General features: G+C 40.9%; 1 protein-coding gene across 4 annotated transcripts; it reads left to right on the forward strand.

Annotated features, from left to right (window-relative positions):
- Nucleotides 1-119: 119 nt before the first annotated feature.
- On the forward strand, nucleotides 120-12,225 carry LOC108927833 (uncharacterized protein C6orf106 homolog). Of its 4 annotated transcripts, XR_003798267.1 has the most exons (7): nucleotides 895-945; nucleotides 1,272-1,436; nucleotides 3,715-3,869; nucleotides 5,667-5,864; nucleotides 6,961-7,265; nucleotides 7,595-8,132; nucleotides 8,990-12,225. XR_003798267.1 is itself a non-coding variant. In XM_018741412.2 (5 exons), exons 1-5 carry the CDS (start codon nucleotides 370-372, stop codon nucleotides 9,023-9,025), a joined length of 852 nt encoding a protein of 283 aa, XP_018596928.1. In that variant the 5' UTR covers nucleotides 121-369; the 3' UTR covers nucleotides 9,026-12,225. The 4 variants fall into 4 exon arrangements, 1 of the variants encoding a protein (XP_018596928.1); XR_001965627.2 differs by lacking the exons at nucleotides 895-945; nucleotides 1,272-1,436 and adding an exon at nucleotides 120-527; XR_001965628.2 differs by lacking the exons at nucleotides 895-945; nucleotides 1,272-1,436 and adding an exon at nucleotides 120-527 and having other exon boundaries at nucleotides 7,039-7,265.
- The last annotated feature ends 1,859 nt before the right edge of the window (nucleotides 12,226-14,084 follow it).

Below are 14,084 nucleotides of genomic sequence, written 5' to 3' on the forward strand. Positions count from 1 at the left end.
ACTAATAAAAATGAATTAAAACTTAAACTCTGTGAATACTTTAAGATTTACATATAAATTGTAATCTGCGTTTGAATTCCCCTGGCTTTTTGTATTTTTGTACTGTTCTCTTTTTTCTTTTTCCATTTTCGTCATTGGTATTGTTTTGTGGGTTGAGTTTTTTTTTTAAGGATCTCCTCGCGCCGGAAATGACGTACTTAAAGCTAATGCCATGGTCAGGCTCAGTCCTGGGCTTGCTTGATGACGTCAGAGGTCGTCCACAGTCATGCGTGTTGGGCTTCTCATTGGGTTTCGTGTTATGAGAGCGCGAGGCCTCGAACTTCAATAAATTAGTGGACGAGCCTCCACGGCCCCTGCTCCGTGTCCACAATGGAGGCTATGGACATAGATTTGGACCCAGAGCTTATGCAGAAATTCAGCTGTATGGGCACTACGGACAAAGACGTGCTCATCTCCGAATTCCAGCGCTTATTGGGCTTTCAGCTGAATCCGGCCGGCTGCGCCTTCTTCTTGGACATGACCAACTGGTGAGCGCGGTGATGCGGCGGGGCCTCTCAGTCCAGCTGAGCTCCTACTACTCATGATCTGGTCCCTCCCTGTTCTCGCTTCCTTAACTTAAGACGTTACCATCCCGCTTTTTTTGTGCCTTAGACTAGTTTCGTTTACACGCGGTGCCGTAAGGCTTACGCGAGACAGACACAGGCGCGCTGACGGAGTCCGTAGCCGGTCAGCGAAACGAGGGGGCGGCTGCGCGGGCACGGACTCGGACGCTAGCTGAGCAGCTCAGCTGTGAGGGAGTGGATCTGACTGAGGCTGGCGGCGACACGCGGGACACGCGCTGCTGCGTCTGTGTGCGCGCGCGCGCGCGCGCTGGAATTGAATTCCACTGCAGCTCAGATGATGTCGACTTGCAGAACTGTGCGCCTACAGAAAACACAGATCCGTGTGAGTGATAAACACTGATGGGTTGGGACGGGTCCGACAGGCTGGAGTGTTTCAGTGACTAGTTAATATAACAGTTGAGTTGTGCTATGGTAGTTTTTTTGGGCTATGCAATGCTGGCCATAGCGCAAACTAAGACCAGGTTGAAAGACGAATTTCAAGACAGTTATGAGTTGGCCAAAAGGAAATTCTGGGATAAGTGTATCTGTTGAGTACGCAGATCTCGGCATAGGGAGTATACTGTATATATGCGATTTACGACCGCCCGAGCCGGATCATGTACGAGAAGGCCCCCTCTCTCTTACCCCATATAATTACGCTGTATTCAGCATTTCAGGTGCACGCCTTTGGTCGTCACGTGACGTCCGTCAGCAGCCGCTTCTTGTGCTCGACGATGACGCGAGACACCGCGTGCGTGTTGTTGTCCGTACGGACGCTCAGTCCCCGGATTACGAACGGGTTCCGTTCCTCAAGTCTTTAAATCGGATTTTTACGTAAGTCGAAACTGTTTGGTACAGCTCGTATTTTACGTCAGTTAGTCAAATGTTTGTTCAGGTTTATTGTCATAGGTAGAAGTACCATGGGCATGAATTCTTCTTTGAGTGCTTCTCCACAGACTATCTATGATTAAAAAAAAAAAAAACCAACGATAGATAATACTGGACAAAACAATAACAATAAATAATGCTAACAACTGCAGTAACAATAATACAATAGACAGCCCAGAGTACTTAACTGAGAATGCTTAAGTGACAGTGTAATGTGCCGATGTGCTTGGTGTTGTATGAAAAAGGGTGTATATTTCTGCAAGGTGTTGTAGTGTTTACAATGTGTACAGGCCCTCTGTGAGCAGTGAGTGTACATTAGAGTACAACAGGATATCACAGACAAGGCACAAGGCCTAATGGGGGGGAAAAAAAAAGATTTTAATTAAATGACGAATGGAAATATTAAGCTGTTATATAAGTGGTGATCAGGCTCCGTAGACCATTTTTAATTTGCTGTGGGTCAGTTATACTATAATGGGAGAAGGTGCAAAGGGTGATTATTATTATTATTAATACTTGATGACCTAAAGAAGTTTTAAAATAATAAAACTTTTTGGAAACACAACTTACTTGATTAGCTCCTTGGCGAGCATGTTTCCAAACACTTTTTTTTTTTGTATAAGCTGTAAGTGTCTTGGGCTGTTATTGTCACCACCGTCATTTTACAATGGATTGAAATGATGTCCTCTTGGCATTTTGACAACTTCCTGGTTTATAGAAAAAAGAAAAAGTGACAAACCTGGTGTCTTTGTGAGATGAGTAACAAGTCACAGGTGGACCTTAAGTCTATTCGTAACTCAGAATTGTTTGTAAGTTCACCCATTATGTCACAACCAGTTATCCGGTTTAATTACCCAGTTCATCCACGGATTAGATTCTGTCAAAAACGTCCGATGATGCTGTGATCAATTGAAAAATTGCTGTTAAGATGTATTTATTCTCTATTAATCAACAGCTCGTACAATGCAGGGTGTCATTGTTCCTCCATACCGGAAGCACAGGGCATAAGAGAGAATGCCACATAGCTGGGATACTGGTTTGTTTTCTTTTGTTAGCGTGAAGCAACATTAAAGTCTGCTTGAAAATCACTGAAAAGAGGCAAAAGTACATGATCTCCACACCCCTCCTGCTTGCTTTTCGCACACGAGACAGCACTGTGTTGCTTCCGCACATCAGGCACTGCGGAACCATGGAACGTTAAAGGGTGAGCTGCAGTGTAATTCAGGAATCCATGGAGAGAAAGAATTTAAGTTTTATCTTAAATGCTGACCACAGAATAATTGAGAGCAATAAAGATTGTAGAAAATAAAAATGAAGAAAATGCCTTCAAAATAAAAAGGGAAGTTTGTATCTTTGACGATTCATATGTTGATTCTTCGCAACACATGATACAGGTGTATTTAATCTTGCATCTGAAAAGTTCAGATAAAATATGTCTGAGGAATGTGTCATTTTAGAAATGAAACCACCTTATTAGCCACACTTTTTTTTTTTTTTTTTTTTTTTAAAAATCTTGATTCAAATACCCTGACTCACCATGGCTGGGTGGCCAAACTGTAATACCTTTAAGCGTACTGTTGATGACAAAGGAAATTTACATTTATTCATTTAGCAGACACTTTTGTCCAAAGTGATGTACATCTCAGCAAAAGTACAATTTATGCACTACGTTAAGAGAAGTACGATGCCAGAGTAATGGCTGAATAAAGGTTGTATCTGGGGATTCTTATGGAGTTGCGATGCATGAACAGTTGCACCGTAAATGAGCTGGAGAGATCTTGGGCGAAATGGATCTGGAAAGGGTGGGTTTTCAGACCCAAATTGGAAGGGGTTGCACCAATATGTCTTTCTCAGCACAGTGGCATAGCAGGTAACACTGCTACCTCACAACATCTTGGCTGTTTTCTGAGCGTAGCTTCAAATCCAGCTTGGTCTGCCTGGAGCTGACATGTTCTTCCATGTTCACATGGATTTCCATCTGTAATCCAAAATACCCTTGATTGAGGTTAATTGGTGACTCCAAGTTAGTAGTATGTGGCTGTCCTGCCATGGACTGATATCTTGCCCAGGGTGTACCCTGTTTGGTCCTGCACCCCATGTTTGAGAGAGAGAGACCGAGAGAGAGAGACCGAGAGACCTACAAATGTGGTTTGGTTTAATGGTACAGTAAAATAAAATGACTGTTGCATACTTAGTTTTCTCAATTCCTCTCCTCTTTTTATAGGAACCTTCAAGCAGCCATTGGTGCATATTATGACTTTGAGATCCCAAATATGAATACCCCATCTATGTCATTTGTGGAGGATGTGACGATTGGTGAAGGGGAGTCTGTTCCCCCAGACACACAGTTCACAAAGACGTGGAGAATACAGAACACAGGTGGGTATTCAGTTGTCATCTTTGCTCTGATTCCATAGTGATTCATAGATCCATGAAGATGTTGGACATTTCTGAACTCTGTCTCAACTAGAAATCACTGGATTATGCCTTTCCTACAGGAAGCAATATGGGATCATGTACTATATAAAAGAAATTATTCAATAGTTTTATGATAATTCATTTTATATGTATTTCTAAGAGGGGTGTGGTGGCGCAGTGGGTTGGACCGGGTCCTGCTCTCGGGTGGGTCTGGGGTTCGAGTCCCGCTTGGGGTGCTTTGCGACGGACTGGCGTCCCGTCCTGGGTGTGTCCCCTCCCCCTCCGGCCTTACGCCCTGTGTTGCCGGGTTAGGCTCCGGTTCCCCGTGACCCTGTATGGGACAAGCGGTTCAGAAAGTGTGTGTGTGTGTGTGTGTGTGTGTGTGTGTGTGTGTGTGTGTATTTCCAAGATTGAAATTGAAAATGGAGTAAATGAAATAAATTTGGATACATTCACATGATGGTCCAGGTTTGAGCTGGTACTAAGACTGCACACATGTAAAGTGTTCATCCTTGTGTGTGTGTTGCACCTAATGGTGCAGAATGTTTGGGTTGAACTGAGTCATCCTTTATCCTTCTACAGGATGTACTAGTTAATACTATAACTTTGTTCTACATTATGTAACCTTTGTGCTAATCTGATTTTTCACTTGGATAGACCTACAATGGCCTCCAGAATGACTGGCACCCCAGTAAATGACAAAGGAGCAGCATAAGCAACACAAAGAAACAGCTACATGTCATAATTTAAAAAAAAAAAAAAAGATTAGGAAGACTTCAGGCTTTTATTCAAATGCAATTTCTTCAAATCGGTCTGCATGAGCAGTACGGTGAAATACAGTTATCAAAATTATTGGATCTTCTGTTTGTAGTACTTGGTACAGATAACAGCAAAAAACCTTTTTGTGTAATTTTTAATATGGGTGAAGATGACATTGGGTTGAACTTGGGATCTTGGCAAGTGTTTTGGGCCATGGTCAAGCTGGGAGGTCCAACTGCATCCAAGTTGTACTTTTTGCCACCGATGACAGTGTTTTTTTACAATGTTTTCAGTCAGTATATGTTAACTTTGAGGAGTTAATGGAATAATTATCTTAACAAGGGCCACTTGTAGTAAAATGGCCCTGTAACATCAACAATCCACCTCCATATTTCTGTATTGTGTGCTTTTCTTTGTGTGACTCTCATTCCTGATGCAAAATGTACCACTGGAGCGTTTGGCCAAAAACTACAGTTTTGGTCTCCTCTAGCCATAGCTCTGTTCTACTCAAAGTAGAAATGGCAACTGGTAAATTTCAGCTGCTTCACTTTGTTCCTTGTTGTCAACAAGTGCTCTGTACATTTGGCATCAGCAGAGGGATGTATACAGTGTATCATACCTACAGTGGTACATCATTGATAATGGGGCTTTTAGCTCCCAGGGAACCATGGCTGGGTGTTGAACTGTCTCAAAGGAAGAAACCATGGTAAGACTACAGGATACAAAGTAAAATTACTACAAGCAGGGAATGATATTTATTTTATATTCCCTTTTTTGTTGATCTTTGTCAAGTGTGCCAGTTATTTTTGGAGGCTTCTGTGTTGAACTTGCACCTCTTATGTCAGTGTAGTCACTCTAGCCATGTTATTTATGCATAAAACTGTAGCACCCTGCTTGTGACTCAAACTGATAACCTGAAGATCCTTGCCATTATTCTTTACCCACTGTGGTGTGTATGGTGGGATAAGAGAGAATGTCACCATTTGTGCTGCATTATAGGTGCAGAGACCTGGCCACCAGGGGTGTCTCTCAAATATATAGGTGGGCACCAGTTTGGGCACGTGAACATGATGATGGTGCGTTCACTAGAGCCCCAGGAGGTGTCAGATGTCAGCGTACAGATGCACAGCCCAACAGCAGCTGGCATGTACCAGGGCCAGTGGAGGATGTGCACAGCCAACGGATTTTTCTATGGCGGTGAGGGTATCTGCCTCTTTCCATACCAGAGATGTGATGATGACATGAGATCCAAGAAGAGAGCAGGCATAGTTAAAGGCTACTTGTGTGCCCCTGCCTCATCTATGCCAGCAGAGACTCTGTTTTCAGCTGTCAATTTTGACTTTGGAAAACTTCCGCATCCACCTTCTCCACGAACATGTGCAAGTGTCTTTGGGTATGAAATTTCTGCTGTAGGTGTACACACAGAACAGGCACAAACACAGCACTAAAGAATACGGCTCATTTCGGGTCACCGTGCTTCTGTAGAGGAGCTGGGTGATATCACCTGTTAAATGAATGAATATCTTGAAAAGTAAAAGAGAGAGAATGATGCTTTAAATGGCACAAATAGGCGCAAACACAGCACTAAAGAATGCATCCGATTTTGGGTCACTTCACTTCCAAATCAGAGCTGGATGATCTCACAGCCTGGAAGAAACAACTCCTGTCTCAGAAGTGGCACAAATTGTAATTTTCACAGACATTTGCATTTGGGCGATTCCACTGAACAGATTTATTAAATTTAGGGATGGGTGTACAGATGTTTTTCAAGCAGTTGTTAAATTTGAAAATGCATGTTAAAAATATATTTTGTGATTTATATGTAGTTTCAAGACAATTTTATGTGAAAGTTTGAGTAGAAGGCTTGTAGTGGGGTTTATGTGAATTGTGTATTGATTTATGCTTGAATGGTAACCAAAGACATTCTGCAGCAAGTCTCCATTGGGTTTGTCCTCTGCACTAAGGAACTGAGATTAGTTACTACTAAAATAATAGAATCCAATAAAATGATACAAACTCACAATTTGAGTTTTAATACAGGTCCATATATACCTTCATGTAAAGTATTTGCATTCATGCTTATTTCAGGTTTCTGTTTGGAATGATTCTGGTGGAGTATTATGTCTCACAATATTAGAAATTACATAGTGGCGATATAATCCAAATGTTAGAGACTAAGCTTTCATCATTTTAAGTTGCTTAGCCAGGCGTGTACTTGGATATCAGGCAAAGAATGGTGGCAGTAATAATAATGGGTCTAGTTCCAGCCTTCTCCCCACTTCTGTCTCTACAGATGTAATCTGGGTGATCCTCAGCGTGGAAGAAGGTGGTCTCCTAGGTGTGACTCAGCAGCTCTCTTCCTTTGAGACAGAATTCAACACCCAGCCACACCGGTGTGTGCAGGAAGACTTCAACCCCTTTGCCTCACCACAGAAGAACAAGAATGATGCTGGCAATGAACAGCTCAAGGACCCTGGAGGACCGTGGAAAGGCTCAACTGACCAAATGCAGCAAGAGCAAAATGGACTGTCATGCAACTCTGTAAATGCAACACCAAATGGTCTCCAGAACAGCCTCTCAGTGATTACGTACAGCCAGGTATGTACAAAAGGAGAGTGGAAACCTTGGGGGTAGTCAGTTGGTTTTACCGTAGTCTTAGAGTGGCCATTCTTGGTCCTGGAGGATACACTCCAGTGAATTCTACCTGCTGCTTGCTGCCATTTTTTTTGAGGAGTAGTTTCACCTGTCAGTCGCCAGCTACCTTGGTCCAGGTCCATTTAAAAGAAAGTGTTTAGTGACCATGATACACGGGTGTTTCTCATCTATTATCCATCTATCCATTCATCTATTTTCATAAACTGCTCGTCTTTATGAGGACTGAGGTGGCAAGAGGCTGAGCAGGGCTGACCCCACTTTCCTTTCCACAGCAACAATCTCCAGCCTTTCATGGGGGATCCCCAGCAGTTCTCAAGCCAACCACAAGATATAATCTCTCCATTGTGTCCTGGGTACACCCTGGGGGCCTTCTTCCGCTAGGGCACGCCTGACACACCTCTCATGGGAGGCGTTCCAGGAGTATATCCTACCTAAATACCTGAACAACCTCAGCTGATTTTTTCATGATCTGGAGGAGCATTGGCACTTTTGTGAGGCCCTTCATGATACCTCTCCCTGTCCTGAAGTATGAGTCCTGCCACCCTACAGAGGAACCTCATTTCTGTTGCATATACCCACGATCTTGTTCTTTGCTCACTTCCCAAAGCTTGAGAGAAGGGGATGTACACTGAACAGTCCCCCCCCAAAGGACTCGGGTCCTTCACCACCACAGTCCATAACACTGTATCTGCCATGAGCTGACGGTCAATGCTACAATTCCCTCTTCCGGCACAGTGTCGGTGTTGAATCACTTGGAAAGGCTCGTTAAGTCAATGAATAAGCCTTTGTAAAGCTGCCATTTTTGAGAAAGTAAGTTTTTTTTTTTTTTTTTTTTTTTTTTTTTTTTTTTTTCCCCTCCTCCCTCTTCCCCCTCCCCCCCCCTTCAGTTAAAATAGGAGCCCCATTATTATTTCTGTAACTCAGAAAAAATACATTACTTACAGTTACTGAGTAGTTACTGTCATATTTATTTGAGCAGGTGTGTTTCAGTAGTGTTCACATTTGTACTGCAATTTTTGGACTGATATTTAAACATACTTCTACTGCTGTTTGCCCAGCCTTTTGATTACAATAATGATGATGAGTTTAAACTTTTGAGAATTTCATGAGTGAGCGAGTGAATTGTTACTGGTTAAACTATCAGGGTGCGGTAGGTTTGGCCAGTGCCTGCTGTGTGGTGGGTCTGGGGTTCGATCCCTCCTTGGGGTGCCTTGCAATGGATTGGCGTCCTGTCCTGGGTGTGTCCCCGCCCCCTTTGGCCTTGCGATCTGTGTTGCTGGGTTAGGCTCTGGATTGCCGGGACCCTGGTTGGGGCAAGCGGTTGTTGACATTGGTTGGTTAAACTATCAGATTTCAAAACATTGCTTGTGTGAAATGCCTAATTCTGTTCCTTTTGGGTAAATTTTTAAGTTTGTATTAATGTAAATTCCCCCCCCCCCCACACAAATGCAAATATTGACATTGTTGGAGTTATTTGAAATAGTCTGTGTTTATATTTGTACGCTGTATTTTTATGTATCGCTTCTGAACTGAATGAATTTCCGATACCCTCCCCGTACCAGACAAATCTAACAGATGAGTTGTTGCCTTACCTACTGCACTGGGAATTACTATATACTCAAATAAACCCCTGCTCTCTTTTTTCCCCCTTCTGTTTTACTCTGCAGGGTATACATGGACCATACCATTTTGGACAGTCTTAACTGAATGGATTCCCATATTTTAGGCAGTGCTGAGAGCCTGCCACCTTAGGGATTCAATCCATGCTGGGGGAGCAAAGAAAGGGTTACAGAAATGAAATACTGACTCTCTGCTGACCCCCTCCCAAATCCCCCTTCTTCCCAAGTCTTCACCTCCAACTGCAACGTTTGAAAATGAAGAGATGGCTGATTTTATTCTTGTATAATCAAACCACCAGCCCCAAACCTTGAACGTACACATAAGTGGTTTCATAAACAAAGAATGCAGCACATTGTTAAAATACACATTTCAATAGTTTTAGGAGAGCTAACATGCATATATTTTGTTTGTCTTCATATGAAAGTGGCGTGTTAATGGAATGTGGGTGTGCGGACGATGGTAAGACAAAGGGGGCGGGAGATATTTGTAACTTTTTGCCCTTTGTGTAACCTTAGGTTTTCAGCTGATGTTTTAATGTTTTGAATCTTGTTCTTTTTATTATATTGACACTGGTTGCACAGTGTGTGCTATTTGGAGACAAGAATGTAAGGTGAGGGAGTTCTAACTCTTCCTGATATGATTTTGGGTGTGATTGATCACCTTCATGATGAATACAAATCCTGTCGTCGCTGCCAGGAAATTGAAATGCCTTAGACTAGTCAAGGCAAGTAGTACTACTGAAGTACAGGAGTAGGTGTTGTTAGTCTAAACACTATGCTGGTCTGGCCAGCCAGGGAGATCAGCTGCACCAGAGCTAAAAGCAGTCTCTCCTACGTGACACTGTCTGTCTGGGTTCTCCTGCGCAGTGTTCTGTCACAGCCAGTGGCTTTAGAGGGGCATTTCTTGTCTGTGTCCATGTGATGCTGTAGTTACAGCTACAGATGTTTACATGATCAGACTGCACTGGGCCCGTGGTACAGGGCTTCTCTGTGACTCGAGAAGCCACAGCTGATGATTTAGCAGGGGGATGCTGCCACAGTCAGGCAGAGTCAAGCTGTAAGCATTGCACTAAAACATTTGCCATGTTCAAACTGTGGTGGGATTCCTGATCAGTGTCTTTCAGATTTTGTGGAATCAGTATCCCAGGTGGAGTTCCAAGTTCCATGAACTGGTAACTGAGTATATTTGTCACTGTCAAGATCCAAGGTGTGAAAAAGGTGTGGAAAAACTGTGTGAAATCCAAAGATCAGCCAGCTTGAACTGGTACAGTGATAGTGATATCAGACTTGATGGTTGTGACATCAATATTGTGTGTGTGTGTGTGTGTGTGTGTGTGTGTGTGTGTGTGTGTGTGTGTGTGAATTATGTTGCTATAGAATGTTACGCTATGCCTTTTGAATATGTTAATTTTAATCAGGTTTTGGATGTCTTATTTTGGTTAAAAAGCAGCTAATGAGACTTGAAATGAGACACTTTATTATATACAGTTTGGAAGTAATATGAAATGACTGATTTATTATGTATTGACTGCTTAAATTGTGTGACATTCAGTTCACCTGAACACCAGCTTTTGGAGAAGAGGTTTCTTAAGTCTGAAACAATTTTACTTTATTATACTTATTCAGTTTGTACTACTGTTAAAGCTCTCACAGGAGCACTTTTATAATCCATGCACATTTGAAGTGTACAGTAACAAATTCACCCCACATTTTACTGTCAAGGATTGTTGAACTTTTGTCAAGTTTCTTCACATTTGCCCAGTGTAGTGCACTGATTTAGTCAGTAATTCTGTATTTGGATTTGGAGTCACCATTGTTGGAGTCTTTGTGTTTTTTATTTTTTTTTATTTTTTTTTTTAAAAATGCTGTGTTCCTGGGAACCTCTGAATGAGGTTTACAGCATCTGAGGTTTGCTTTGAGCTGTGTTGGTGTAACCTTATTAGTTGTTACCACAATCCTTGCCACAGTCATCCCAAAGAGTATTCACTGTCTTGCCTTGTTATCATGTAGTTTACTTTAATATTGTAATTGCATTTCTGAATTCCTTTAGTATGTGTTGAATTCCTAGCCAGCCCCCCCCCCCCTTCTCCCCCTTACTGTCTAGTTGTGGGCAGGACAGTTTGGTGAATGAATGAGATTTGTGTAGTTCCTGTCATAGTACATATAAAAGAACATAAAAATGTCCAAAAGAATTATAAGCATATTTTGTTTATATAAATGCACTTTTTCTATGATTAACACAAACTAAAAATGTTTGAATCGTGGGTGTTATGGTTTGCTTGTCACTTTAGCAGTTATACATGCTTGTATGTGAGGACTTAACATTTTAACTTTCATTTTTAAACATAGCGTATTGTTACGCAATAATGATTTACCAGTTTGTTTTTATAGTACAAAACATTCATTTGACAAATAAATGGACCACTGAAGTGTGACACCAAGAAAGTGGAAGTCTGTAAGGCCTTTGAGACATTTCAGTTGCTGCTACAATGGACAGAAAACACACATTCTTGCTTCTTCTTTCCTATACTGATGACATGAATCTTTGTCATGACCAGTGATTCCTTTTGTATCTGCCAATGACAAACTTTTATTGGAAAAATATCAGCTGTAATTAGCAAGCCCTATAGCTCAAACTAGAAACCTTGAGTGTCATTGCACAATTTAGATCATTTTATAGTTGGATCTACTTTCTTAAATACTCAGCATATAATTTATGTGAGTTTTGTATATGATGTGTTGCATCCATTCTTTTTTTAAATTTGTTTTATGGATAACATGGGATCACAGCGACATAAAGGTAGAGGCTACACCAAGCAATTGTGTATACGTCCACATCCATGAAACAAGGGCTGAAGGTGAGAATGTTAATATTTCACAGTTATGATCACAGCCCTATGTAATATTTTCCATAAGGGTGTGTGCACATTGCAGAATTCCTCTGAATTGTCATGCAGGTCAAATGTTAAGAGGAAGATAACATTTTAGTCATTCACATATTTACAGTTTGCTTATTCTGGATTGTATGTTGCTTTGGATAAAAATGTCTTTCAGGCAAATAAATTCAGAGTGAATTTCAGTTTGTGGACCATAGCATTAAAATTAATTTCTGTGCCAAATTTGTAAGCGTAATCAGAATACATTTCATAAATTCAACAAAAAGAATTTTGGTTTAAGAAGAAAACAGAGGGGGACTAATTGTCAAAATTCCGGGTTTCTTCAGAGCCCTAACTTTAGCAGCTGTCTTTGATGAAGACTCTTTGTGCTTTAAGTTTTTTTTTTTTTTTTTTTTTTTTTGACGCAGTGCTGTGTAAAGGTACTTCCCCCTTCTTGATTTCCTCTGTTATTGCACATTTTTGACACTGAACGTTTTCAGGTCTTCAACCACAAACAAATATTAGACTAAAAGCATCTAAGTGAACAAAAACCTTTTTTAATTTATTTAATGAACAAAGTTATCCAACAGTAACTGCCACTGTGAAAAAGTAATTTAATAACTGGCTGTGTCATCTTTAGCTGCAATGATTGCAACCAAAGGCTTTCAAGATTTCAGTATCAGTCCTTCACATTGCAGTGGAAGAATATCTTTTCCCCCCTATTCTTTCTTGCAGAACTTCCTTAATTTAGTATCACTGGGAGGTTGAGCATGAACTGCTCATTTCAGGTTCTGCCACAGCATCTCTACTGGGAAATCACATGATTCTCACCATAAGGGACGGTATGGAGGTGGTTTACAAATTAATCTTTTAGTTCATGTCTTTGTGCTGTGTGAGGAATCCAACTTGAACTTCATATGGAAACCATAGCTCAGGATCTGTGAGGTACCAGTATTACCTACTGTGCTTCTGTATCACTTGTTCACATTACTCATTGTCAGATGCTGTCACATGTTTGTATCATGACCCCTGGGAGTAATACCTTCAGTGACCATAGGAGCTACCTGCTACCTGAACCTATTAAACTCAGCATGCCTGGTTCTAATAATTCAGGGAAATCATCAGGAGATCAAGCAAGTAGTGAGAACTTTAAAAGCGACAGACCATCACTTGGAAGCTTGCGGAATCTCAACCAGCACGTGCCATAGAATCTGCATTATTACATTTGCTCTGCAGTGTTTACTTTCTGTGAAGTGTTCCCCAAGGGGTTCCATGTTCTCCATGTCGTTGTGTCCTCCAAATTCTTCAGTCTCCGTGTTCTGGTTTTCCAAGTGTGGTAATCGCCATGTCTTTAAGTCTCAACGTTTCCTTGTCCTGCAGTATTCATGTCACCACCGCGCAAGAATTGCACCGACACCTTTTGCACTTCATAATTGTAAATAAACTCTGCATTTGAGTCCACCTCTATGTCATCTTGATATTTTTTTTTGGCTGTTAGATAATGCTTATTATTGCATAACGTATGTTGCTGGATTCAATCCACTCTATGCAATGCATTGATTGCTTAATGTAATGTGTGAAGAGCTGTGTTTTTTTTTTTTTTTTTGCACAGAGCTAAAAAAATTATTACAAAGACTTGAACCATGATTCCTATCACAGCTAAGTTAAAATAACATTCCTTTAAATCTGTCATTCAATGTTCCAGTAAGTGGTGCTAACCTGAGAAAGTATTTGGTGCAGTCAATAGATGAAATTTAGTATTTGCTGTAACACCAATTTTTCATCCTTCCCAAACCCTAACTAGTCATGTTTTTAAAATTTAAGGACATTTCAAAATAATCTACTTAGATCTTTAGGGTCCCTGCTTCAACACTTTATGGGCAAAAGTGAAGGTGTAAACAGTTTAAATGATGAATTTATAACTGGACTAAACCAGCAATTTGCTGGAATGGAGACCAGTATGCAGACTGTCATGTAGATTACATAGCGATTTGTACTGTTTTAAAAATAAAATGAAAAAAACCTGTATATACATTTTGCTAATGAATATGGATTTCTTACTATCCTATAATGACACATTGATTAGATGAGTTTTTGTAAGAATAATAAATCTGTACTCCCTCCCCACACACACACTCTCAAACACATGACACTTCATTAGTATTACTTTGACATCTTTGAGATCTTCCAGATCTTTTTTTTATTACTGTCACTACTACCATTGTTTAAAGGATTTTTAAATTTTCACTGAATGAGCAGGCATTACA

The sequence above is a fragment of the Scleropages formosus genome, chromosome 16, assembly GCF_900964775.1.
Source record: "Scleropages formosus chromosome 16, fSclFor1.1, whole genome shotgun sequence".
In the NCBI taxonomy this organism is placed as follows: Eukaryota; Metazoa; Chordata; class Actinopteri; order Osteoglossiformes; family Osteoglossidae; genus Scleropages; species Scleropages formosus.